This window comes from Heliangelus exortis, chromosome 3, assembly GCF_036169615.1.
Source record: "Heliangelus exortis chromosome 3, bHelExo1.hap1, whole genome shotgun sequence".
In the NCBI taxonomy this organism is placed as follows: Eukaryota; Metazoa; Chordata; class Aves; order Apodiformes; family Trochilidae; genus Heliangelus; species Heliangelus exortis.
This window is the reverse complement of record NC_092424.1, coordinates 785,896-811,418: the sequence shown is the minus strand read 5'-3', so window position 1 is coordinate 811,418 and position 25,523 is coordinate 785,896. Positions and strand designations below refer to the sequence as shown.

Genomic DNA, 25,523 nt, shown 5'->3' with positions numbered 1-25,523 from the left:
AGACCTTAGAGCACCTTCCAGTGCCTGAAGGGGCTCCAGGAAAGCTGGGGAGGGACCTGGGACAAGGGCCTGGAGGGATGGGATGAGGGGGAACGGTGTTAAGGTGCAAGAGGGTGAGAATTAGGTTAGATCTTTGGGAGAAATTGTTTGGTGTGAGGGTGCTGAGCCCCTGCCCAGGTTTCCCAGAGAGAAGCTGTGGCTGCCCCATCCCTGGCAGTGTTTCAGCCCAGGCTGGATGGGGCTGGGAGCACCCTGGGCTGGTGGCAGGGTTTGGAACAGGATGATCCATAAGGTCTTTTCCAATCCCAAGCAGTCTGGCATTCCAAGGTAAATCCAGACTGACGTGGTTGGCCATCAGCCTCCCCCATCCTGTGGAACCACATGTCACAGGGAGCTCTGGTTCCAGGGGGCTGGGTGGGATTGGTAGTGGTAAAGCACCAACTGCAACTCAACTTGGGCATCACCAAGTGCTTGGGCTCAGCCCGGGGGGGCTGGGGTGCTGCCCACATCCCTCCCCGGCCAGGCAGAAGGACAATCCCTCAGCTCCTGGGTGCTGGGAAAGTTTACTGTGGAAACTGATACCTCCCTAAAAGTCCTGCTGCGGGTCGGTGTCCCAGGAGGTAGGGCCGGGTCAGGGGATTACTGCGGGGCTGCCTGCCGGGTGCTCATTGTCCTCCCTGAATGGAGTCATTCAACCCCCAGGAGATAAGGAACTGTCCCCACTGCCACTCCTGATTAGCGTTTCCCATGAAGCTGCCAGGTGTTGGTTTAAAGGGTCTTTTAACAAATTATCAGGATATCTGGCTCCTTCCAGGTGCTGAGTGTCTCTGTGCCTCTTGGTCATCAGCTAAGAAGAAGAAGAAGAAGAAGAATTAATTACCTCTAACACCCATTCCAGGGGCATTTGGAGCAGGGCCCCAGATCTCAGACTCCACAATCCATCCTGGGACATGAATGTTGCTCCTCAGATGACCCCAGTGCTCAGGGAAGTTTTCTCCACTTCTCAGGGTGTGCATCTGCGTTTTTCCTCCAAGTGGGATTAAAAAAGGTAATAATTGCATCAGTTTAGTGTAATGTTGATAATGCTTCTACCAGCCCATACCAAAAAATATGAAAAATCTACATCACCTTGAGATTATACCAGTTAACCCAGCTGGAAAAGAGCTGTCCCTTTTGCCAGCTTTTAAGGGTAGATGTTTTCCACACACTCATCCAGCCTGCCTGGTGTAGGCCAGCAGATTTCCCAGCTGATGGCAAGAGGAGAGCTGGAACTGCTTGCCTGGGCAGCTCCTTGTGCTAAACGTGCTCCTGGGCATCTCACCACCTGGGTCTCTGCTCCCTGACTACATCTGTCCCATCTCCGGGGAGGAGAAAACCATGGTACAGATGGGCTCAGAGGCAGTGGTGGGCTCCGTGTCTCAGGCTGCCCGGGAACAAGAGGGTTTGGTGGGCTGTGTTTCAGCCCCTGTCTTCACCAGAGGCTGCAGACCTCAGGTCTGGACTTTAATTTCCCCATCCTGCTGGGGGGAGGCAGCTGCTGCCATCACGAGTGTCCAGCACACAGCAGCCGATCAGTTGCACTGTGCAGGATGCTGGGCAACTTAATAGCCTGCTTTAATTCGGGAAAATTCATCCAGCCTAAGTATTTTTCCATCTCCTGCTCAAGCTGGTTTATGATTTATCAATTACTGATTTCACATACACCGCGGGTTTCACCATTTCACTCTGTAAATCATATTCCTGGCTGAGGAAATGGTGGTGGTGGTGGTGGGTTTACAGCTGGGGGAAAGAAGGAAAAAAAAAAAAAAAAAAAAAAAAAAATGGAAAAAACCCCAAACAAACAAAAAAACCCAGCAAACCCCAACCAACTCGTCTCTCTATCTAAAAGGCAAAATGCTGTAAAAGTTTAAAGCATCATCCACAAGAGATGCGATTCAGCAGCGAGTCAGAAGACTCGCAGGATGCTTGCGAGGTTAGAGTGACCTTCGGAGGATAAAGTGTATTAAGTATTAATCTTTCCTACAAATAAACCCGATTTCCATCAATAGGGAGTCCTTTTTCTTCTTTTCTCCCCCTCCGCCCCTCCGTTTTTTTGGAGCAAACCTCTCCCCATCGCACCCCCGGCGTGTCTCCTGCTCCGGGAGGAGCTGCCCTCCCATTCAAACCACTTTTCATTGACGATGGGAGGTTTGTGGGTGTCTCCCCCAGAGATGATTTTTTGTAAAGCGCTTTACTGAAACGTTGCCTGAAAAAACAAACATGGAGCTTAAATCCCTCGCCCGCATCCCGAGGGGACATCTCCATTCACTCGGGCTGGGCAAAGGCACGGCGCTGGAATTGTCACAGGCGCTGCCAAATTGAAGTTAGCATTTTGTAATTCTTTTCTTTTTAATCGCCCATTGTATCCCGTCCCGACCGAAGCCGCTAAGAAAGCCCAGACTGGCCGGGTAAGATCCTGACTTTCGGGGCCGTCAGAGGCAGAACAGAACCTGCCATGGGCTTAATGAGGCCACGGGCTCTCCCCGTGCCTCTCACAACTTTTATTTATATTATATTTATGTCCCGGGGTAATGAAGGATTGTCTAACACAGATGCGTAAATGGCTCCAAACGAGACCGAGATCCCTGCGGTGCCGAGTGGAAACGGGATACCAGGCTGTGTCTGTCCCAAAGGCTGGGGGGTTCGGAGGAAAAATAGGGCGAAAAGGCAATGACTCACCTAGGGGTTTTAAGCAGGGTGGTAAATTTTGCTATTTTTGCAGCGTCGCTTCTCAGCATCCGCGGCACCAGCGGGGAATTGCTGCTTTGCAGAAATAACCCCCAAAAAAAGCAGCAAAGTCTCAGAAGAAACCTGCAGCGGGAGAGGGAAAAGCTGAATCCCACCACAAACCCCTCTGCTTACCCCTGGCAGCCGCTTTTTAGGGTCGGTAGTGTTATCGATCCATCAGCATCTAATCAATAGGGACCAATTTAATGAGCTGATGTGATAATTGAGCGGGGGTTTATGGGTTCGGGCTGCAACATGACCGCGGGTGAAAATGGGGTTTGGCTTGAGGTTTTTAGCGTGGAGAATAAACCTTTCACAAAAACAGGATCGCTCGTTAAAGTTGATGATGTTGTGGAAAACATCTCGGCCTCAGAAACACGTCCTCTGCGCTCTAAAGAAGTGTATCAGAAAACATGATCAAGAACCTTGGCGTGGTCTGGGTTTTGTTTTTTTTTCCTCTCTCTGCCAGGAACCAGTCGGTTGCAAAAGGCTTTCAAATGGAAACAAGTCAGAAATTTCAAAAATGTTCGCAAAAAAAGACATTTTCACTTTTCAACCGACTCTGTTATTGATTTTCCAGGCTGAATAAGGAATGCTTGTTGAATTTTATGGAAACTGATAGTGGGACTATATGAAACTGGCCATAAAAGATAACAGATTTTGTTTTAAAGTCAGATAAAAGTTACAGTCCCATGTTATTTGGCATATGAATTTCCTATGATACCAATAAAAATGTTAGTTATAAAGCATTTCCTGAGGAATGGTTGTAACCCCCAAATGATCATGCTTATTTGCTGAAGAAAATAGGTTTTATCCCGAAACAATAAACCCATGCAGATTTATTAACCTGGGAAGCATACGGCCATCGCCTGTACCAACCCGCTTCCAGCTGATGGAATTAATAACGCTGATATAATGAAAAATATCTTTTACACTCCCAAACCATCGCCTGCATCATGTCACACATAAAAGAGTTTACTTAGCAGCCCTTTAACTCCGTTCTCCCCCTTCTCCGCAGAAGTCTTCATTCACAATGGGTTGGTTCTATTTAAATGCTGATATTTGCTGTGGCTCATGTTACTGCAGCGCTATTCCCTCTAGATGAATGAAAGCCGAGCAGGAACTAACAAGAAAAAGGCTTGGAAAATGAAAATGAGAAAGACCCGAGAATGCCTTTCGTGCTTTCCAGGTGATGGCAAGCGAGCCCGACAGGCGCCCGCTCCGAACCCACCCGAGAGCCTCAATCCCCCCAGCCCGGGGGGTTCAGCCCCGGAAAATAAATGGGGAGAGGATTAAATGAAGAGGGGAGCGGGGCGAGCTCCTCGGAGCTCCCCGGGAACCCGCCCTGCTTGGCCCAGCGACCAAACTTCCATCAGCAGCTTTTCCTCCTAAGCCAACGGAGTTTTTCACCTTCTCCCACAATCTGATAATTTTATTTTGGAGGTGTCTGGCTCGCTCACCCTTCTGTCAGCTGCTGCAGGGGGGTGGTGGAGGAAATATTTGGGGCTAGGCTGAGGGCTCACCTTGGAGAAAGAGGGGAAGAGGGGCAGATCCTGCCCCGCCAGCTGAGCCCCAGCCTTGCTTAGGAAGCCTCTCCAGTCACTGCACAGATAAGCTGCAGTTGGAAGAATAACCGGGTTGGGGTTTTTTCCTAACATCACTTTTAATTTTTGACTGCTTTACCCTGAACCCAGCCGGCGCTGTCTAACTCACCTCATGCTTCCAAAGGCTGCAGACCACCAGCCCAAGCAGCAGCAAGTTCCAAAAATCCTACTCCTTTCTCAATAATGATTTTGGTGCCTTCACATCCGCGGGATGGGTGGAAGAGCTGTCAGAGAGCTGCGGGAGCGGGAGGCCACCCTGACCCCATCCCTCCTTCCTGGGTGAAGAGAAAGAGGGTTGGGACAAGATTTTAGGGAAGGTCTGGCCCAAGGACCTTTGGGTTTGGGTCCAGGAGGCAGCGATGCAGCTGAAGGAGCCCCCCGGAGCTGCTGGGAGCGGGCACCGCCGCAGCCTGGGAAAGCCCAGCCGGGCACTTCACCCCCTCCCAAAACATCAGCCACCCACCTGAGAAGTGATGCCCGCAGGCGGGAGGGCGAGGGTTAACCCAGGAACCCGGTTTTTGCACAAATCAGCACATTCTGCTCCTCCAAAAGCCTGCAGCTAAATATAGAGAGGGGTGCCCGGGCTGCAGAGCGGGACCTGAGTCCTAGGGGCCACGAATTAAGCCAAACAGCATGTTTTTGGGTAATTAGTGTTTATAATCAGTTTGTAAAGCCAAAGCGACTCCAGATCGCAAGGCACTCAAGAAGAAGAAGAAAAAAGCATGTAGAAAGTTTTTGGTTTTTTTTTTTTTACTTTGTGTCTGCATGCAAATGCCAAATTAACATCTGCATACAATATATGCTCTGGTCAGACCCAAAATATTGTTGTGGTTATGGTCAATTCACTTAAAAGCCTATATGTTTAAAACCTCACATTAGTATGGATGAAATGTTTTCTGCTCCTTTAACTTTTTTTAGGCTTGAGGGTTTTTTTAAGTTAAAGTTTCGCATTAATGGTACTTATAAACCACAGCTGTTTCCCTGCACTGGGTAACAATAGTGTTTTATATCTGAGCGAGTTTGGAAATCTTCATGCTTACTCAGTTCTTCCAAAACCCTAGAGCAACCCCACTTGTTCCTCGAAATGGAAGAGGTATCCATCGTGTTTGCAAAAACAATTAGATTCCTGACAGCTTTTCATAAAGCTGATGCTTTGTTATTGCTGCAGAGATGAGACGAGATGAAATACAATCTCAGAGTCAGATGAAATTTGACAATTTTGGCTAAGGGACCTTTTTTATTCCCCCTCCCCCCCATATTTTTGCTGTGCAGAAGGGGAGGCTGAAGGGGTGACTTTGCTTGCAGGGATGGGTGCCCAGGGATGGAGCCATCCCACCCCTTGGAAAGGGGAGCACTGACCCTTTCCTTGCCAGGGAATGCCAAGCCCCAGCTGGTTGGCACTGCTTGTATTATTTATAGGACCTTTTCCTGCTTTCCCAGTGAAAATGTGACTCCTAGGAGCTGGAGCCAGTTGGGCAGCCTCTGGGTGAAGCCACCAGGCCAGGTCCCCTCTGAGGAGCAGGAACCAAAGCTCTGTAACCACCTCTCTGCTGTGTCACACCAGGCCCCTTCCCACCTGGCTGTCCTCACCAATGCAGGCTGCAGACAAGGCTTGGAAGAGCACTTTTTTCTCCCAGACTGTTCCCATTACCTTGTGTTTGTTTTTCCCTGTCCTCTTCTGACCCTGGCATGGCAGGGGCTGCACTGAGCCACCCCGTGTCCTGCAAGGCTGCTGTGCTGCAGCACCCATCCATCCATCCATCCATCCATCCATCCATCCATCCATCCATCCATCTCCTGCATCATCCTGCAGGCACCCTCAGCTTGGCTGGGCACCAGGGGAAGCCCTCAGGAGAACCTGGTGGTCCAGCTTTGGTGGCTCAATTCCCCCTTGTACATGTTAGGAGCAGAAAAGGGGACATGGGTGAGGTGAGGGAGCTGCTGGTGATGCACACCCAGCCTTGCTGCTTGGCTCTAGGCCGTACAGCAAGAGCCCCCCAGGGCTCAGGTCGGGAATCCCTCCTGCTCCTGGATCCCTTTTGCAAGCCCAAGCAGCCTTGGGACTCCCTGCTTCAGGCTCTGGGTGTAGAGCCTGGATTTGAGAGACCTGGCTTCTGCTTTGGGGGTCACTGGTGGACCCCACCAGAGCTGTGTGCTGCCAGAACAAGGACACAATCCTGACAGAAGATTTTTTTTCCTCACTTTCCAGATAATTATGAAGCAGGGTTTTTTTTGCATTTTGTTTTTCTCGGCACATTTCATCTCTTACCTCAGATCTTCAGTTCTCCGGGAGAGGGTTGGAAGTGGCCTCATTTGTAACCTGACCTCACTTCTTGTCGTGTTTGCATCACGGGCTCTGGGGGCTGTGCTAGGATGCTGGCAAGTATCTGACTTCACAGTGCAATTGTCTGGCAACCCAGAGGAAAAATAAAAGACAAATATTCCACTGAGTTCAGAGGTTTCTGTAGCAAAGGGGAGAAGACCCATGGCACAACACAACTGCGGTGAAGATTGCCCCAGGTTGCCTGGGTCCCCAGTGTTCCTGGCAAGCCCAGACATTCTCTCCCCTGGGTGAGCTCCTGAGGCCCAGCAGAAGCTGCAGGATGAGAAATGGGAGGAGATGGGGTCCAAACCCTGCACATCTCCCCAAGCTGCACATCCCAGGAGCTTGATGTAGACACGGGAGGGTCTGGGTGGAGGCAATCACAGCTCCCAAGGGACTCCTGAAGGCAGGAGCAGAAGCCCTCCTTGCCTTTATGGGGGGAGCATGGAGTTTACAGGGGGAAAAGAGGCATAACAGCCACCTGATGTGTGAGCTGGTCCTTCAGCCTTCTCACATCCTAACCTCTGAGAACCTCCAGCTGCTTTCTGACCCACCACCATCATCCTTGTTCTCGTAGCCTACAGCAACCATCCAGCCCTGTGTCCCCCTTCCCCTCAGGACAATAAATATGAAATGTTTCATCACAAGTAACACGTTCCTGCTGCCTCCCCCAGGCCAGCTCCCAGCAGCCTTTGTCAGAAACATCCTTTGTGCTAAAATCAAAATACTTACCTGGCGTCAGATCTCGTGCCCAGGGGAAGATGGGTCCTCGCTGGCTCAGGAGCTGCACAGATTTCTGCCACCTTGATGTTTCAGAACAGAAGATTCAGGCCTCTGTAGATTTAGCAGTATAATCTCTATTAATCCCTCTGTTCTTCAAGAGACTCTTCAAGGGTTTAGGGCTTTCCTTGCGTGGAGGCATCTGCAAGGTTGAAACCGAAAGATGTTTCAGCCAGCCCTGAAATGAAAAACGTAAATATGAGCTATTAAAACCAGATCTGCTCCAGAGAAGAACTTTGACATTGCCACAAATCTGAAGAAGAAAGCGAGAAGTCTGGCATATAAATTGGGGATGACTTCACTTTCTGAGAACCCAGTGCCAGAACAGTGCTGTCTCTGGGAGAGCTTCAGCAAAAGCTTTTGTCATCTCTGCCAGGTTAAGAGAACGTTGAGATAAAAAGCACTTTTATAGTGATGCTGCAGGACGGGGGGCAGGGGAGGGGGCTTTATGTTCACATCTGCATTATCAAGAGAAGACAGAGGATTTGCCATCTTTATGCAAGTCATCCATCTTCCACTCCCAGCTTGCCCCAGAACCCACTGACACACAGTGTTCCTGATGGAGACCCAAACCACAGTTCTCCTTCGTGGCTCAGGAATTCTGTCCTGAAGGTTCAGCTCAATTTTTTTGCTTCAATTTCTCATCACCAGCTTTCTACAGATGCCCCAGGAGAGCCCTTGTCAAAGCTCTGCCACTGCTGCTCTGCTTCAGCCCCTCTCCCACTTCCATCCATTTGGGCAGGGATGCCCTAAATGACAGAATAAAACAAAACCTTTCAGCAGCACTCACCTGGAGAAGATCTCCACATGGAGGGCACTCTTTGTGCCTCTTTCCTGCAGGGATCCTGGTTGTTCCCTTGCAGCATTCCGGGTCCTCAGCAGGAGGCAGTGATCTCACCACAGATGTTCCAGAGAGCTGGCAGGGCACGGGCCCCAGGTCACCTCTGTGAGCACCTCATGGCTGCAGCAAGGTGATGATTTGTGGAGAAAAGAGCAGGTCACATCCTCACCCCAGAGCCCAGGGAGGAAACCAGGTGCTCTCCAGGGGTCTGCAGTGGGCAGAGCTCCCACACATTCATGCTTTCTTCTGTGTGTACCTGTGTATATATGTATATATAAATATATATATGTAGATTACAGAATGGTTTGGGTTGGAAAAAGCCTTTAAGATCATCATGTCCAACTATGAACCCATCACTGCCAAGGCCACCACTAAGTCTGTGCCTACAAACACAGCCATGTGTATCTGTGTGTGTCTAAGTCTATCCATGTGTAATGTAAATAATGTGTAAATAATCTTTGCCCACTCCCCAGCCCCAGGTGCTTGGGCACAGCAATTCCTGGCTCCTAACCAGCCCAAGTCTAACTGCCACCCACTGCTGGTGACCTTGGCCAAAAAAAAAAAAAAAAAAAAAAAGGAGATATTTAAATTCAGCAGACTTCTAAAACAAGAGCTTTGGACACATCTTGGAGACATCTACTTCTCCTGACATTTGTTTTCCACCAAACCAGGAAGAATTTATAAAAATATTTTAGTCCTGTCTGCATTCATGCCCAAAACCTAACTTCAACCAGTCTTTTTACTTTCAGCTCCAAGCCAGCTGGGACACACAGGGTTATGTAGAACAAAGGGGTTTATTCTCTCCTGGGCTGCCATCAACATCCCCTGATCTCCAAGGGCCTCTCCTCCAGCTCCTGGGGTCCCCTGCTCCATGACAAACAAAGGACAAGGTGGGACATGCAGGGACATGAGGACAACCCAGAGCTGCTGGAGAGACAAACCTTGTGGGATCTTCTCCTGCCAGACATCTGCAAGCCCCACTTCCCCAGCACGGCCTGGCTCTAGCCAGAGTGATGGTTTGAAATCTTTATGATTATTCACAAAAGGAAAAAGGAAGTGCTACAAAAGGAAAAATAAATCTGTGGAGGCCCCAGTAACAAAGCACAGGTCCTTGACTGAGGTTCTGTAACCTTCTCCATCCTCCTCCCCACCCGCCACAGGAACAGTGCCAAAGATAAACGGAGCAGGTAGAGCTGATGGAAACAGTTTCAGCCTGGGGTTTTGGGTTTTTTCCCCCCTGTCAGGAACAGCCATTTCACCACCACGGACATGTTCTGAGGGATGGGATCGATTTTGACAAAGCTGTCGCTGAAGAAGTGTCAGAGCAGATTGCTTCCACCCTCCCACTTTGTTCCCAGAAATTCAAAAAGTTCCTCTCCAATCGAGTCCAATTTTCTCTGGATCATGTCAGCCTGCCTGTGCAGGGAGGAGTTTGCTGTGAGGGCAGGTCACAGGGAGGCAGAGCAGCACCACGGCTCACTCCTCTTCAGCACTGGTTTTGTTTTGGGATTTGCTGGGGGTTCTCTGCTCCCAACACCTCTCTGTGATGGGAAACAAGGGCTGTGGGGTAGATGCTGAGCTCTCCCTGTTTCCCCAGGGATTGTCCTCTGGGGACACCCATGCCCAGCTCCAGAACAGTGATACAGTGGCCACCATTGCCAGCCTGGGCAAAACGAGGTCTTTTTTCCTCATTTTCTCAGCACTGAGTGACCCATTGCAGCTGGAGCTCCTTTTCCTTCCTCTTCTCACTACGTTCTTCCCCAGTGATCAAAAATCACCCTTGGAAAAGTGCTTGTTGTGGCAGATTTCACCCCAAATTGTGAATTGCCCGTTGCATTTCCAGCTGGGAATGTATGAATCACTAACTGGGACTGACTGGGGAGCTCAGCAGCATCTCTGGCTGTGGGGGCCATGGGTACTCGTGCCCTGCTGCCAGCACCCACCCCAGGACCCAGTTTTGCTCCCATAACTGCAGTGATGATTTGGCTCTGCAGTTGCTCTGCCTGCAGCAGAAATGCTGCTGGGCAGGGAAATGGGGGACAGGCTTGGGGACAGCTGGACCTAAACAGAGCCTGTCCAGCAACTCTGAAATTACATTGGTCAGGACAAAGAACTGAGCCACAGCTTCCCAGGGAAAGCTCCTCTCAGGAAGGACCAGGGGGCAAGGAACAGAGCCACCAGCACGCAGAGGCCCAAGTTACATCCAGTGGGTGAAAAAAGCTCCCCCAAAAAGTTGGATTTTTGGGTTTTTTTTAAATGAGAAACTCCCTTCCCTAATCATGTGTTAAAACTGCATTTTTTATAAAAAAGCCTACTGAGAGCCAAACAGACAAGAACAGAACAGAAACCGGACACCTGACTGCACAAAAGCCACTGCACCACCACTAGGAATGTGCACACTGCTCCTCTCTCTTAAGCACCATCCCATGGCCCAGCACAGCACCATGGCCCAGCACCATCCCATGGATCAGCACAGCACCCCAGCCCTAAATACCTGGATAAGAGCAGGTTGCCCCCGGGGCTGGGATACACTCCACGGGTCCATCTGTTCCCAGATGGGGATGCAGAACTTTCTTCTGTGGCTGCTGGGAGGCGTCTGTGGAACCGTCGGGTCTCCCTCTGGTGGCAAAGCCCACGTGTGTTGTGTGGACGCCGTGGGCAGGGATGGGCTGTGGGACAGCAGAGTTTGCTTCCCACCAGCTGCCCGGTCATCCACAGGGCTCTGCAGGGCCCCACAGCCCTGTCACCACTCTCCTCTGCCTGGGACACGTGTCCCCAGGATGTCCCCAGCAGCATCGCTGGCATATCCCATTGTCACAGGACATACCCCATCACCCCATGGACAGGCCACAAACAGTCTCAGCCCCACCACCAAAACCTGGCAGCCAGGTCCTTGTTGTCTGGGGGGTCCCCTGCTCCCTGTCCCCCCATCCCATGCCATCCCCTGCACCCCTCTGCCTGCCAAGGGATGTCTGTGCCCGGGGCAGTGGCAGATGCTCAGTACCCAGTTGGTGCTTGGCAGGTTCCTGACAGCCTTGGGAGGGAGCAGCCGGGGCACTGACCCAGCAGCCCAGCAGGACGCTGCTGCAGAGGCTGGGGCTCTGCACTCTGTCTCTCTCCAGCGTCAGCACTCGCTCATCCCAGACGTCCCTCAGAGCTCCCAGTCCCAGCTCAGTTCAGGAGGGTTGCCCCATCCCGCCTGGGGTGTTGTGGGGAGGGAGGATGAGGGCTCACAGCCACCATTCCCGCAGGGTGCTGCCAGCTCACCTCACCTCCTGCTGGGGGGGACACAGGTTGGGGTTGGGATGCATCCGGCCCTGCAGCACCCCCAGGGAGGGGAGGCTTTAGGTACCAGAGGGTGCTGCATGGCTGGAAACCCTCCCAGCCTTTTACCGGGGGCTGCTGCCGAAGCGGGGGGCATTGCCCCTTACGCAGCCCCCTCCCTTGCAGCCCTGGGGTAACCAGTTTCTCCCAGCTCCCCAGGGACAGGACTCTTGCCTGCTTTGACCCCCCCGCCTCCCTTCACCCCCCCACCCCGTGTGCTGTACCGGGCTGCAAAGAGCGGCTCTGGCTGCAGGCTTGGCAGCAGCAAAGCAGAGGCAAAACTGAACTTTGCCACCCCGAGGTTGAAGGCAAAATAATTTCCTGGGGTGGGATGTCAAATCTGGCATCCTCCTCCCCCCCCTCCCTCCCACAAAGACACACTCTCTGCAAAAAGCCAGGCGTGTATTCTTCTGCCAGGACGTTTCCTCCCTGCCCCGCTGTAGGACCTTCCCTTTCTCCAGACAATGAAGGGACCGAAGCCAATGGCAGCGGCTGGCGGAGCCAGGGAATGCCAGAGCCCGGCGGAGCCCGTCCCGAACGCAGCCTGGAAACCACCCCCGGGGGATGGGCTGGGAGGGCAGCCCTGGCCCTAGCCCCCCAGCTTGCCCCCAGCCAGGTGAGGAAGGGAAGAGCCGGCCTGCACCCTCTCTTCTACCCCCAGACCCAGGAATCACCAGGGCACCCCCCACCCCCCCGGGACACAGGGGAACCCCAACTGAGGGGTGCAGGGATCCAGCCCCTGCCAGACGCCCCGGGAGGCCGGGGGGCAGCGGGAGAAGCGGCGGTGCACAGCCGGACCCCCAGGGAAGGAGGTCGATCGGCAGCCTGCGCCCACGGTAGTCGCTTTTTTATTAAGGTTTGTTATTATAAAAATATATCATAAACCCTTGCGGCGTATTTGTCCGTTTGCCCCCCACCCCGGGGCAGAGGCTCTGGGGGGCTGGGGTAGAGCAGACACCATCGCACAGCTCTGGCTGCGACCTGGGGGCACCCGCACCTCCTTTCCTGGGGGGAAAAATTAAAAAAATTGTTCCCTTGGGCTAGGAGTGAGCTCCGAGCAATGTCTGGGGACAGAGGGGCTCGCCATCCTGCATCCGAGCTTCTTCGGGGACACGGGAAGGAGAAAGAAAAATTGAACGCGAGGGGTAAAAAAAAAAAGAAAAGCAAAATAAGAGTCTGTGCGAGTCTCTTCTGTCACTCCTTCCCGATCCTCTGGCCGCGTCCCGTCTCTCCGGGATGTGCTGGGGAAGGATGTCCTCACCCCTCGCGTTGTCTCCTTGTCCCCTGCTGGAGGTGGTGGCACTGGGGGTACGGCTGGGTGCCCCTCCTGGGGTCAGAGGAGTTTGTTGGTCCTGGTTCCCGGAGTCCCCGTCTCCTGAGGGCTGCTCGGCGGCTCTAGGAAGAGGAGGCTGGGATAGAGAGTCCGTGGAGCGTGCTCAGAGCGTCTGGAGACTTCCCGGCAGGGCTGGCAGATTTTCTGTCCACGACTGTGAGGGCAAATAATAAAAATAAAAATAAAAATAAAAATAAAAATAAAAATAAAAATAAAAATAAAAATAAAAATAAAAATAAAAATAAAAATAAAAATAAAAATAAAAATAAAAAAATAAAAATAAAAATAAAAATAAAAATAAAAATAAAAATAAGCAAGGCAGTGCATTGAAGAACTCCCACCACGTCGCTGCAGTGACACGTCCCACGCCTACACACACGCGCGAATCCCCTTCCAACAACTCCCCAAAAATGGCTCTGCCCCCCGGGCCCCTCATCCGCCTGCCCCCGGGAAACCCCCCCAGTAGAAGGGGCTGCAGGGCTCCCCCCCATTGCGGCAACGGGGAAGGGGGGATGCCAGAGCACCGCTGCTTCCACCCCCCAAAAAAAGAAACAAAAAACCTTTCAGGTGCCCGCGCTGCCTCCGCCAGCGTTTTTGCTGGATAATCCGATATTTGGGTTGTCCCAGTAAGTAGAAAGCAAGCGGAACCAAAAAACCGATTCGAATGAGATTAAAAGGATAAAAATAAAAAAGCTTTCCAAGGACAGAGGGAAAAAAACCCCCAAAACAAAACAAAGCTAAACTAAACCAACCAACAAACCAATAGCGCAAAAAACCCACGAACACAAAACCAAAAAATTTGCTACAGAAAGCCTGTGGGCCTTTCGGCAGAGTCAGCTTGAATATTGGCAAATCAGAAAATCCGAGCTCCGAGCTATTTAAAACACCTCGAAAAATATACTAAATAGGCGCGGGTCATCTTCCTCCTTCCTTCGTTTTCTTTCTTTCATTTTTTTCATTTTTCCTTTTTTCCTTTCCTTTCTCTCCCTCACGCTCCGTTTCCCTATTTTCCCCCTCAAATTACTGTTTTACAATTATCTATTTTCCCCCACTGGTGCTCTCAATAAGTTCCCCCCAGGACAGCTGGTGCTGGCATTCGCAGCAGGCTAACGTACTTGGCTAAAAACGGGGAAAGGGCGTATAAAATAATAAAAAGGCTAAGCCAGCAACAAAAAAGTCATCAATAAAAATGGAATTATGACTGAGAAATTAATTGCAAATGTGAAAAAGAATAGGAAGTCCAATACCACGAAAAATGAGAACGAGATTGATGGGGATTTTACACCCAGAAGAGATGAGATTGTTGAAACGAAAGTGCCTATCAAGGAAATAAATCTTCTACCCACTGAACCGGATTAATTAGCAGGAGCTAAAAGCAGCAATTAGCAGCCGCTGGTCCGTGCGTTGCGATTTCCCCCAAGTGATTCTCATCTGGGGGGGGATCGTGAAATTCTCCCCGCGCTGGGGGAGTCACAACGTTAATAATTCCTGGCCGAGAGTGCTGGGTCAGGGGGGTGACACACGTTTTAATTGGTATTAAATTGATATTTTAATTGGTATCAGTATTCGGAGGATTTGGGAAAAGCCTCCTCGGATCCTGTCCTGCCCCCTAAATCCTGCAGGGAGACTCATCTCTGGACAGGGAGGGGGGATGAAAACTTTCACCCCAAATCCTCCAAAGTGATTTGCAGCGCGCCCGAAGGCAATTGATGAGGAAAAAAAAAAAATTAAAAAAACAAAAACCTACCAGTTTATAATCCCGTGGGAGAATACTGGACCGGGACCCATCGAATACTGCGGTGAGGGACACAGGGGGGGGACTCAGGGTCCGCGGGGGGACCGCAAAGCAGCCCGGGTCTGCCCAAATATGATTAATGTTTCCAATATCCAACGGGCCAACCTCTGCCTGAAGGTGGGGAGCAGCCCCTGAGGCCCCCTCGGCCGTTCCTCTCTCGCTTGCCGACCCGTCCCCACCGACGCTTTTTGGGGTCCCCCCCAGTGCCCACACCCAGGGCTCACCTTCCCTCCCGGGCTGCTTGAACCCCATCGCCGTGGCCAGGTCGCCGCTGTGCATCGCCACGCCGGTCCCGGGGTGAGCCAAGGGGCTACCTTGGGGCTGCCAGGGGTGGCCCGGGGTGATGTAGCCGCCGGCCGGGCCGCCGTAGACGCCGTGTTGGTTGGAGGGGGGGTAAGCGCAGGCCGGGAGGAAGGTGCCCACCGAGGAGAGCCCCGGGGCGTGCTGGGGACGGGCACAAAGAGACACAGAGGGTTGGGAGGAAAAAATGGCTGGAGAGGGGTCTGGGGGAACAGTCGAGGGCTCAGAACCCCTCTCCAATCCCCAGGCTCCGGGGATCCCTCGGGGAGGTGAGGGTCAATGCGGAGGGGGAAGGGGAGCAAGGGGAAATAGCCCCCCCCCCCCCCCCCCCCGCCTTGTTCCCTCCTGTCCCGTCTCAACCCCCAGCAGTTACCTGCGGGTATTTGATGTCCCCTTCCACCGCAGCCTTGTCGATGCCATTGACCGTCTGGCCCGGGGGGAAGGCTGTCCTGTTCACGCTGGGCCAGTCTTCCATTTTGGGGGGGTAAGCAGCCCCCTCCGTGCCTGACAGAGCCCCTGGGGAAGACAACGCGGCCGCTCCGTCAGCCTGAGCCCTCGCCCACTCCCCGGAACGGGCACGTTCTTGTCCCCCGGAGCAGAGATTGTGGTGAAACAGGGGAGAGAATATGTCTGTGCAAGGGCCTGTTCATATGACACCGACGGAGCGCGGGACGGGGCACATATTCGCCTCCCAGCTTCCCGGGGACACAACCCGCTCCTCCCTGGCAGCGGGACGAGCCGGGAAAGGCTCGGTCCTGGCGGCCGAAATTAGGTGTACTCCGGTTCGGTAGCCCAGCGGGGGGAGAGGCTGCAGTGTGTGTGTGTGTGTGTGAGTGTGTCCCTAAACCCGGCTTTCCGCCTCCCCCCATCATTTCCAAGCTCTCGATAATTTAGGAGGCCACATTTCTCTTCTGACGAAGGAGATTTATAAAAATGACATCGGAATTTTAAAGATAAATGATTGCGCGGGGGGAAAACGCATGCGGTTGATTTACTCCGGCTTTTGGGAGGATAAAAGGACTCGCCCTCCTTTCCCTCCCTTCTCCTTCACCACGTGCCCCCCGAAACCGGAGGGGCAGCGGGCCCGGTGCTCCCCTAAACTCCCGCTGCCCCGACGCTCCTCGCTTCCTCCTCCTCGCCTTGGATTTTAAACAAACCAGGGAAATTTCTCCAGGGGGGCAACCCGTAGAGCTCCGTGCCTCATTTCTTCCTATTCCCCCCCGCCCCTTAATTTGTTTTCTCCTTTTTACCACCGCTTCCCTTTTTTATATCCCCCCCCTCCCTCTGCAGAAGGAAAATTCAGGGCTCCGAATTTGCGGTCGGCAATCTATCATCCCTCCTCCGAAAATATTTTCCACATTTTTCATAAAAAGTTCAAGATGTCTGAGCCTCGCTGCATCTGGGCCCCCGCCGCCCCGTCTTCCCGAGCGGGGTGCGGCGATCAAAAAAGGGAAAGAAAACAAGAGAAAAAAGCACGCGCGCACACACACACACGAAATAGAAACACGAAAGAAATGCGGGAAAGGGGCGATCCCTGTACCCACCCGTCTGCTCCACGAAGGTGCGGATGCCCAGGATGTTGGTGACGGAGTGCGCCGAGGGCCAGGAGCGGGGCAGGCTGACGTGGGCTGCGGCCACGGGGGCAGCGGGGTGTCCCCCCATCTTGGCGGCCGGCGAAGCCATGGGGCCGGGGTAGGGGTACTGGTAGATGTGGTTGTAGGGCAGGGCGGGTTGCGGGGGGGGTTGCTTGCCGCCGCCGTCGTAAGGGCCGGGCTGGGAGAGGCTGCCGATTTTGTTGCGCAGGATCCTGCTGATGGAGCTGACGGAGGGGACGTTGTATTTGTCGCAGACGCCGTCGGCCAGCAGCCGGTCGCGGATCTCCCAGGCGAAGATGCCCGGGTCGCCTTGCTTGTAGTCACGGATGTGTTTGACCACGTTGGGGGTGGTGACCCGCGGCTTGCTGCCGCCGATGGCCCCGGGAAGGATGGAGCCCGTCTCGTTGTAGCGGGCCAGGATCTTGCTGACGCAGCCGTGGGAGACGCGGAGCTGGCGGCTGATGTCGCAGGGCCGGATCCCCAGCTGGGCCAGCTCCACGATCCGCAGCCGGATGGCGTTGGGCAGCGGTCGCCCGTTGACAAAAACACCGCCCAGCTGGTTCACCTCCCCGTAGGTGTGCTCTGAGAAGGGGGCAAGGGGAGAGGGGGGGGCACAGCGCCTTACCGGGGGGTATGGGTTCGGTGGGGGGGCCCGGCGGAGGAAGGGATGGGGACGCACAAGTGGCGGTGCCCCCCGAGGGATGCCCCGGCCGGCGTGAGTCCGGGAAGTGAAGAGATAGGGGGGAAAGGAAAAACAAATAAATAAATAAAAAGAGGCGAGAAAAATGGTAAGAAAAAAAAATGGAGGCAAAAGGAGGAAAGGAAAAATATCAAAGAAAGGAAGGAATAAAAAAAGGGAGAAACGAAAAGAATGGAAATGGGAAGAAAGAGGGGGAGGAAAGAAAAACTGTTGAGGGAAAGTGGAAAGGAGAAGGAAAGGAGATGGAAGAATAAAAGATAAAAGAATGAGGAGAAGAGAAAGGAAAAAGGAAGGGAAAGGAAGGGAAAGGAAGGGAAAGGAAGGGAAAGGAAGGGAAAGGAAGGGAAAGGAAGGGAAAGGAAGGGAAAGGAAGGGAAAGGAAGGGAAAGGAAGGGAAAGGAAGGGAAAGGAAGGGAAAGGAAGGGGAAAAAGGAGAAACAAAGACCAAAAAACGAGGAGGAAAAGGACAGGGGAAAAAGAAGAAGAAAGAAAAAAAGGGAGGGAAAAAAAAAAAAAAAAAAAAAAAGAGAGAGAGAAAAAAAAAACAAAACAACGAGACCGGGAGAAAGAACAGAAAGAAAAAAGAACCGAAAGAAGAGAATAGAGCAAAGGAGCAGACAGGCAGCGGGAGGACGGGGGGACCCGAGAGCCTTCCCGACAGGGCCCGTCGCTCCAGACCCCTGCCCGCCGCCACCCCGTCCCGCAGAGCCGCTCGGCTGTGCCGGGGGCGTCCGTCCCGGTGTCTCCCTCCTCCCCCTAACCCCATTCCTCCAAGCAGCTCCGCCGAGCCTGTCCCGGAGCCCTCCTCCTCCTCCTCCCCGCCGCAGCCGCCCTCGCTTACCCATCGCCCGGCGCCGGGGGAGCCCCGCTCGGCCCGGGGAGGGGGCACTGCCTGCCCGCCGCCCCGCAGCCCCGGCCCGGCATAGAGGGACCCGGGGAGCGGCGGAGGGCGGGCGGGCAGGGCGGGAGCCGGCGGCGGGGGTGTCCTGGAGGCAGCGGGCCGGTTGCCCCGCTGGCGGGGAGCCCCCGCCGCTACTTGGGATCAATTTGACGTGGGAAACACGTCAATCTCGGCCGTCACGGTGCAGCCGGGGCCGCCCACTGCCTCCCGCCCCGCTCCTAAATGGCCGCGGCCGCCGCTCCCCGCCTGGGAGGGGGGGGAACACGGGGGAGGGGGGGTCGGCACCCTCCGCCCGCCCCCGCGGAGAAATCCCTGCGTGACGATCCCCCCCCTCCATCCCCTGTCCCCCGGGGTCGCTGTAGGGATGCGAAGTGGGGCTGACCATGGGGGGTCCCCATATCCCCCTCCCGTTCCCACGCGGAATGCGGCCCCTGCCCCGCCTCCAGCTCCGACGGCAGCCGCGGGGCCGGCACCCACGGGCGGGGGCATAGACGTGGACTTTGGGGAGGGGGCGATTGGGATGGTTTTGGGGGCAGTCGCCAGCAGCGGGGGTGCGGGGGGGGGGGGGGGGGGAGGGGGGAGCGAGCACCTTCCTCTGCAAACCTGCTGCCGCCCACGAGAAAGGCAGCGAGGTCGGCCGGTTGCCTACCCCGATAGTAAGGCAGGGAGGCAGCCTCGGGGTGGGGGCAAGTGTTGAGGGGGGGTTGTAGAGTTCCCCCCCCCCTCCCTCCCTCCCCAAGAATGGTGGGTGGAAAGATCGGGAGCGTTTCTCCGCAAAGTGCTGAAGAATGGGGGAGGGAGAAGGGGAGAAACCACCTCGCTGTCAGCGCCTGTATCGCCTCTGCAGCCGCATCGAAAACCCGCTTCTCCCCAGACTTAAATCGGGGATTCCGGGGGGAGATGGCGGCGACGGGGGGAGGGTGCAGCGCCCATCACCCAGGCCTCCCCCCCGCAGCGCAGGCAGCGAAGGCAGGAGAGACAAACAGCATCTCATGCCAGGGCACGGCATGAGGGGGCATGGGAGCCCCCTCAGGGTGCCCACCCGGCCGCCGCCTCCTCTTCCCTATTCCCCAACCCGTCCCAAGATGTGGGATCCAACCCCTGCGCACCCCCGGGACAGCCGGTGCTGCCCAAGTGCCGGGGGTGGGCGGTGGGGAAAAGAAAGCGGATCGATTAAAACGCAGCTGAGCATCTCATAAGGATGGGACCTCATCTTTGCTCCCCCCCTCCCCCCCAGCCTTTGCCCCCTCCTTCCCCACGAGGGAGCACTACGGCGATGAGTTTTCCGTCCTCAGCCTCCGGCGGAACGGCGTCCTGCGGGAAGGAGGCGATCGAAAGGCGGCCGAGGAAGCCGGTTCTCCTGCTCCCTGCCCTGGTAATCCAACGGGACAATTATTTTTGGGGCATAGAGGGGTCCCCCTCCCTTGCGGAGGGAGCAATTTCCCAGTCCGCAGCCGCTCGCCCAGAGCCGGAGGGGAGTTGCCCCCAGTCAGGGACACAGCAGCTGGGCAGGGGCTCCTGAAGCCCCCCGGGCTGCTCGGAGGAGCCCCGGCACTGGGGCATCCCCGGGCGGCCCGAGGGCTCGGGGTCGCGGCGGCTGTCGGGGACCCTTGGGCTCTCCCGAGCCCTCCTCTCTCCTCCCGGGCTGAGCTCACCTTTTGTCTCCCTCTGTCGGGAAGCGCGGAAAATCCGCCGGCTGCGGAGCGGGGCAGCGGTGAGGGGAGCAGCCAGAGCTGGGGGCGGGGGGAGGCAGCTGGGGGTCTACTCGGGACTACGGGGCAGAAGCGGCAGCCTCGGCCGTGCGGTAATAAATACCGCGCCCGCGGTAATTAATTAACGATCGGGGTAATTAATTAACGACCGCGCAACCCCGTGAGTGCAGTCAGCTCGCAGCTTTGCTCCGGGGGAACGGGGTCCTGGGGGAGGGGTCCCTGCGTGTTTAAAGGAAAAAATACACCCGCCCCGCCGCAGGAGCAGCCCCCCCCCGCATTCCCACCCCCGCCGGGCACCTGCTGCGGGGCAGCATCCCGCAAATCTCCGCACCCCGGGGGGTGGCCAGGGGCTGCCCCGCTGGATCGGAGCTGGGGAGGAGGGAAAAGGGAATTTTGGCATCGTTACAGGGGGCGAAAGGTGCAGCCGCGGGGCTGGGAGAACAGGGGGAAAGGAGAGGGGGAAGGAGAAAAGGTGAGGAAAACGAAGAGGAGAAAGAGGAAGGAAAACAAACGCTAAAAAAAGAAGAAAATGAAGTGGGAAAATGAGAAGAAAAGGAGGAAGAAGGAGAATAGTAAGAAGAAAGGAAAAATAAACGAAGAAAGAAAAGAAGGGGGAGGAAAATAAGAATCAAAAAAAAACGAAGGAGAAAGAAGAGAAGTAGAATAAAGTCAAACGGAGAAAGAAGGAGAAAGGGTGGGGAAGGAAAAATGAATAACAAAAAATGAAAAAGAAAGAAGGGAGGGAGGGAAGGGTAGAAGGAGGGGAAAAAAAGGAAGGAAAAAAGAGACGAAGCAGGAGTCGCGCGGAGCGGAGCAGCCGGCAGGCACAGATAGGAATGTGGGTAAGGGTTTTTTCCTCCCCACCCCCTTCACCAAACCTTGGGTAAAGTCATTACCAATACCCCCGAGTGCCCTTCGTGGTTCTCAGAGCCCTGGGGGCAGATGGGGCAGCACCTGGGGAGTGCTCGGCTCCCCCAAACCTGCTGCCCCCTGACCCCGCTCCGAGGTGATTTTCATTTACTTCGGTCCTTTTCATCCCCTTCCACCTTCTCTTTCTTCACTCTTCTCTCGATTTATCGACACTTCCTCCCTCGTCGGTTTGATTTCTTTTCTTGCTACCAAAAATTCGCGGGCGGAGAGGGGGAATAAAAAAAAAAAAAAAAAAAAAAAAAAAAAAAAAAAAACCACACAAAAAACCCCACCAAATTCCCTTTTTTTCTTTTAACCATATTTGCCAAAGCTGTTGGACATCTGTGGATATTTTTGTGCCTTCCAAGGAGCCGAGCTTCCCCTGACAGAAGCACGATTTTGTATCCTTATTTTTGCTGAATACAAGTGTGTACTGACAGGGAGCTCGGAAAGCTTTTTTTTGTTTGTTTTTAAATAGAAATCTCAGGAACATTGTTCTGCTGAGGCAGCTGACACCGGGTAAAGTTAAAGGTGGGGGTTCCCATGCATCTCCCTCTTACCTTGTACTCATTAATTACTGAGAAATGCTGCGGCTCTCAGCGTGGGTATTTGGTTTAGTCACGGTTATGAAGCTCATTTTCTGTCGCGATAAATCGAAATCAGAAAATCCTCTCGCAGAGACCTCACACCGAGCACCAGTTCACAAAACGCAGGCTACAAAACTCAGGTTTATCCCTGGACAAGGAGGGTGCAGAATCACCCGGTGCCTGTTCTGAGCTTTACGTGTTAGAAGGATCACAACGTTGCCTCTGACATTTATTTTTCTTGAACATTTTGACACCGGCTACATATGTGGAGTAGAACGATTCCCCGCTGTCGTGGCGAAAAAAAAAAAAAAAGAAAAAGAAAAAGAAAAAAGAAAAAAAACCCCACCACCCAAGCAAAAAAACCCTTTATGTTTTCTGAAGAAAAGGCTTTGAGGGCTCAGAAAATAAAATCATTCTTCAAAGCTTAACGTGCTGTCTGAGCCATTTTGTTTAATCGTATATTCCAGCTCTGCAGAGGCCACAGGTTGAGTAATTAACAGTAACTTGGTTTCATTTGTCAAAAGCAATTTGGCCGCATGAAATATATTCCCCTGCAAGCCACGAGCTCCTCAATTCCACATGGAGAGGGGGAAAAAAATACCAAAACCTCCTGGATGTTTAGGTTTGGAATTTTTTTGTTATTTTTTTTCCCCTAAAGAGTAAATTTTGATCCTGGTGCGAGTCAGATTCTCAAAGTGAAAACGATGGCAGAATCCTGGAGCCAGTTCCCGTGCCGCACGTTGCTGACTTGAGGACAACGCAGATAATTTTAAATTATTGCCTTTGCTTAAACAAATAGGAGGGGAAGTATTCCCCTACCTGCCTTTGTACTCACAGCATCATACTTTTCTTCTCTTTTTTTTTTTTTTTGCGGGGGGGAGTTTGAAATCCCTCTGCCAGCCCGGAGCAGCACGCCGGAGGGGGGGCAGTTCCAGTCTGCACCCTCCTGTCCCCCCATCACCCCTGGGGGTTGCAAGGAATGGAAAAGTTAAAACCACAAAGCTATTGGAACCCTTCACAATATTAAACAGGGTAAGGGCTCCCGGGGGGGCTGGAGGGGAGGTTTTGGGGCTTCCAGGAGGAACGGGGAGGTTGGCTCTGGCTGGAGGGAGGGGGGAGCCTCTTTCCTGTGAAATATCGGGATAAAGCCCCTGCCAGGCGTGTGCCAGGGGGATGGGCTGGCAGGAACAGCAAAAATTCCGTTCGGATTGCTCCTGCTGATGGACAGGGGTCCCCTCATTAACGAGAGGGTGTGAACCCCTCATTCTGCCCAGGGCAGCACTGCCCTCCCCATGTCTCACACCGCTGGCAGGGGCAAAAAAAAAAAAAAAAAAAAAAAGAAATTTAAGAATCCCCTATTCCAGCAGCAGAGTGTGCCTTTTCTGGCTTGTTTTGAGGGCTCAGGTTGGAGCAGGCTCCGGGCAGGTGCCGTGTCAGCACCTTGCCAGCAGTGACCTTGTCCCCAGGGTGTCAGGCACTGCCTGCCTCTGCTTCAGCGGGTAGGGAAGGAGGTTTGGTGCCCGGGAGGGCACCTGGCTGGCTGCAGGCCAGGAGGCAGAGATCTGGTCCTTTTGTGCTCAAAAAAAAAAAAAAAAAAAAAAAAAAAGGTTTCACGCAGGAGTTGAGAACTGAGAGTGTCACTCAGCGTCTCTGTTTCTTCTCCGATTGCAAAACGACACCTTCCACCTCCTGATCCCAGGGCCTCCCCACCCCCATCCTGCCTTTGGGACGTCCCAGGCACCACCCCCATGTCCCTCACATCCCAGACATCATCATCCCCACATCCCCCTCCCTGAGGACCAGGACAAAGAGCTGTCCCTTTCCTGCAAAGGCTCCTCCAGCCCCACAGCACAGGGAACCCACCGTGGTCCTTGGGACTTGGGTGGGAGCTGCAGGAGCAGTGAGAGGCACCAACCCTTTCCCAGGTGAAGTCCTTGTCACCTGCGGTTCCTGGGATCCCTGGAGTCACCTTGGTGAACATTTCTTTGCTCTCACAGCGCACTGAAAGAGAAACAAAACAAAATACACAAAAAATAAAACCAAAACCCAAATATTTTTCTTTAGCTCAAGCTCCTGCTCTGTGTAAAGCCCATCTGGAAGTCTTTGCCTGGGTGTAAATCTCGGCAGGATCAGCTGGTGGCTTGTGCCCAACTTTGCAAGCACGCTCTGGCTGGAGGCAGGGTGCAGATGGACCCTTGGCTTTCCTGATGGAATGGGCTTTCTCGTGGCCATACTGCAGTGGGAAGGCAAAGAAATGGATATGAAGTCCTGATGGTGGAAAAACACACCCAGCCAAGGCTGGAAGAGCACCGGGCTGGCTTGTTGGGCTTGGGACCAACAAGGTGGAGAGCATCAGGACACTGCACAGCCCCGGGGGAAGAGCAGGGAATCTCCTCCTCGTGGAAAATACCTGGAGTGGAATTCGGGTGCCTGCACTGGTGCTGAAGTCAGGCAGGCTTTACAACACAGATTCCTCCAGCAGGTCACACCCTGCTCCTAGGTGGTTCTCCATCAGTTTCCTGAGGGATCTTCCCATCCCTTGGGAGTCCTGGAGCAGGACCCTGTGGGGCAGGAGGAGGGGAGGCACATCCAGGGCACCCAAGCCCAGGGGGTGGGAGAAACAGGATCATTCATCCCTTTGGCTCTCACACAGAAACGATCTGCAGACACCTTTCAGACAGCAGTGGCCTCCACAGACCTGGGGACGGGGTCTCACCAGAGGCCAGGATCTCCTCCGGGTGCCAGGGGCAGCTTTGGGGGCAACCTGAGCCCCACCTCGTGTGTCACCAGCTGTGAAGTGTCTGACAGGCCACGTGCTGGCACCTCTGCCTGAAGCTGTCACCTTCCCAATCAGTTTGCCTCATGCCTTTTGCTCAGCATCCGTCCGGGTGTTAGGGCTGGCAAAGAAGGCAACAGGTTAAATTTTATAGAGTTTATGTACAAATATATAAGGTGTTCTCTGCAGCTCTTCACCACCTGGTGCCACACGTCACAGCTTTTCACAAGGGTGCTGCACGAGGGATGGCCTCAGCAGCTCCTTCCAGCAAGCCAAGAGCTGTGTTCCAGGGTGTTGCAGGGAAGCATTTCACAGAGTTCAGAGCCATTTAGTGGCAGGCAAACTCTTTTCAGGGATCATTACACAGCAGAAACTTGTATCAATATGAAAATGCACTGAGGTAGCCGGGCAAGGGGTGAGCTGAGCAGCAGAGAACATTGTAGCCATCATAAAGGTCCCGAATAATCACCAGAAAACTCTGTTTATTTCTCCCTGTATGTGGCACAGGGGATATAAAATGGGATTTACAGGACGGGAAGCTGTGAAGAGCTGCCTTGTCCTTTCTTGCCAGCTCCTTCAGCCCTGAGGTCCCTCTGCTTCTCCCTCCTGCCTGGGCGTGCTGGCAGCACCTCACACAAGGGCCTCCAAACTCAAGAGGAGGAGGGAAAAAATAAAATACCTGATCTCCACAGCCCTGGAAACTGAGCAAAGACTGGGACCATGAAGGCACAGCTCCTCCTCCTCCTCCACCTCCTCCTCCATGAGAGCAGCAGCTGAACCCTGCATCTCACCAGACCACAGCAGTGCCCATCACCTGGGGACACAGCTCCTGGGGGGCTGCAGGACCTTCCTCAGGACTTCACCCCATGGGGTCCTTTGGCACAGTTCCAGCACCCAAACCACGGTGAGGGGAAGGAGATTGAAGCCTGGCAAGAGGAAGGACCCTCAGGTCCTCCCAGCCCTGCTGCTCTGAGGGACAGCGTGGTCCTTGGCCAAAGATGCTGCTGGTGGAGCAGCCGTGCTCCTTTCCCTGCTGCAGAACACAGGAGAAGGCTGGGACATGGGTGGAAAACCTGCTTGGAGGAACTGCTTCCAACCCAACAGGCAAGAGCTGGGGCTCACTGTCAGCAGGTGAGGCTCTGAGACACTTCCCAACCTCTCTTGGTGAAGCTGACACTGCCTTTGTGCCCTGCACCCCCAATAAAAGCCCCATGGGACCCAAATAGGGTCATGCTGGGGCAGGAGCTGTTCTGGAATAGGAGGGATCACCCAGCTCC

General features: G+C 54.0%; 1 protein-coding gene and 1 long non-coding RNA gene across 2 annotated transcripts; one reads left to right on the top strand and one right to left on the bottom strand.

The window, feature by feature from the left end:
- The first annotated feature begins 401 nt into the window (after positions 1-401).
- LOC139795477 (uncharacterized) lies at positions 402-1,060 on the top strand. Its single transcript, XR_011725502.1, has 2 exons — positions 402-604; positions 815-1,060. It is a non-coding gene; the product is annotated as an uncharacterized lncRNA (long non-coding RNA).
- Positions 1,061-12,468: 11,408 nt separating this feature from the next.
- On the bottom strand, positions 12,469-18,457 carry PAX1 (paired box 1). Its single transcript, XM_071738785.1, has 5 exons — positions 18,203-18,457; positions 16,611-17,243; positions 15,440-15,582; positions 14,991-15,210; positions 12,469-13,125 (listed from the first exon to the last, which is right to left on the bottom strand). The coding sequence occupies exons 1-5, from the start codon at positions 18,204-18,206 to the stop codon at positions 13,034-13,036; spliced, it is 1,092 nt and encodes a 363-aa protein (XP_071594886.1). The 5' UTR covers positions 18,207-18,457; the 3' UTR covers positions 12,469-13,033.
- Between the last annotated feature and the right edge of the window lie 7,066 nt (positions 18,458-25,523).

Bases quoted from the DNA above. Each gene is read 5' to 3' on its own strand.
- PAX1 (XM_071738785.1), bottom strand. The intron at 15,211-15,439 runs GTAACTGCTGGG...GCCCGTCCCCAG, and splicing joins GGGACATCAAATACCCGCAG to CACGCCCCGGGGCTCTCCTC. The intron at 13,126-14,990 runs GTGAGCCCTGGG...TTGCCCTCACAG, and splicing joins CAAGCAGCCCGGGAGGGAAG to TCGTGGACAGAAAATCTGCC.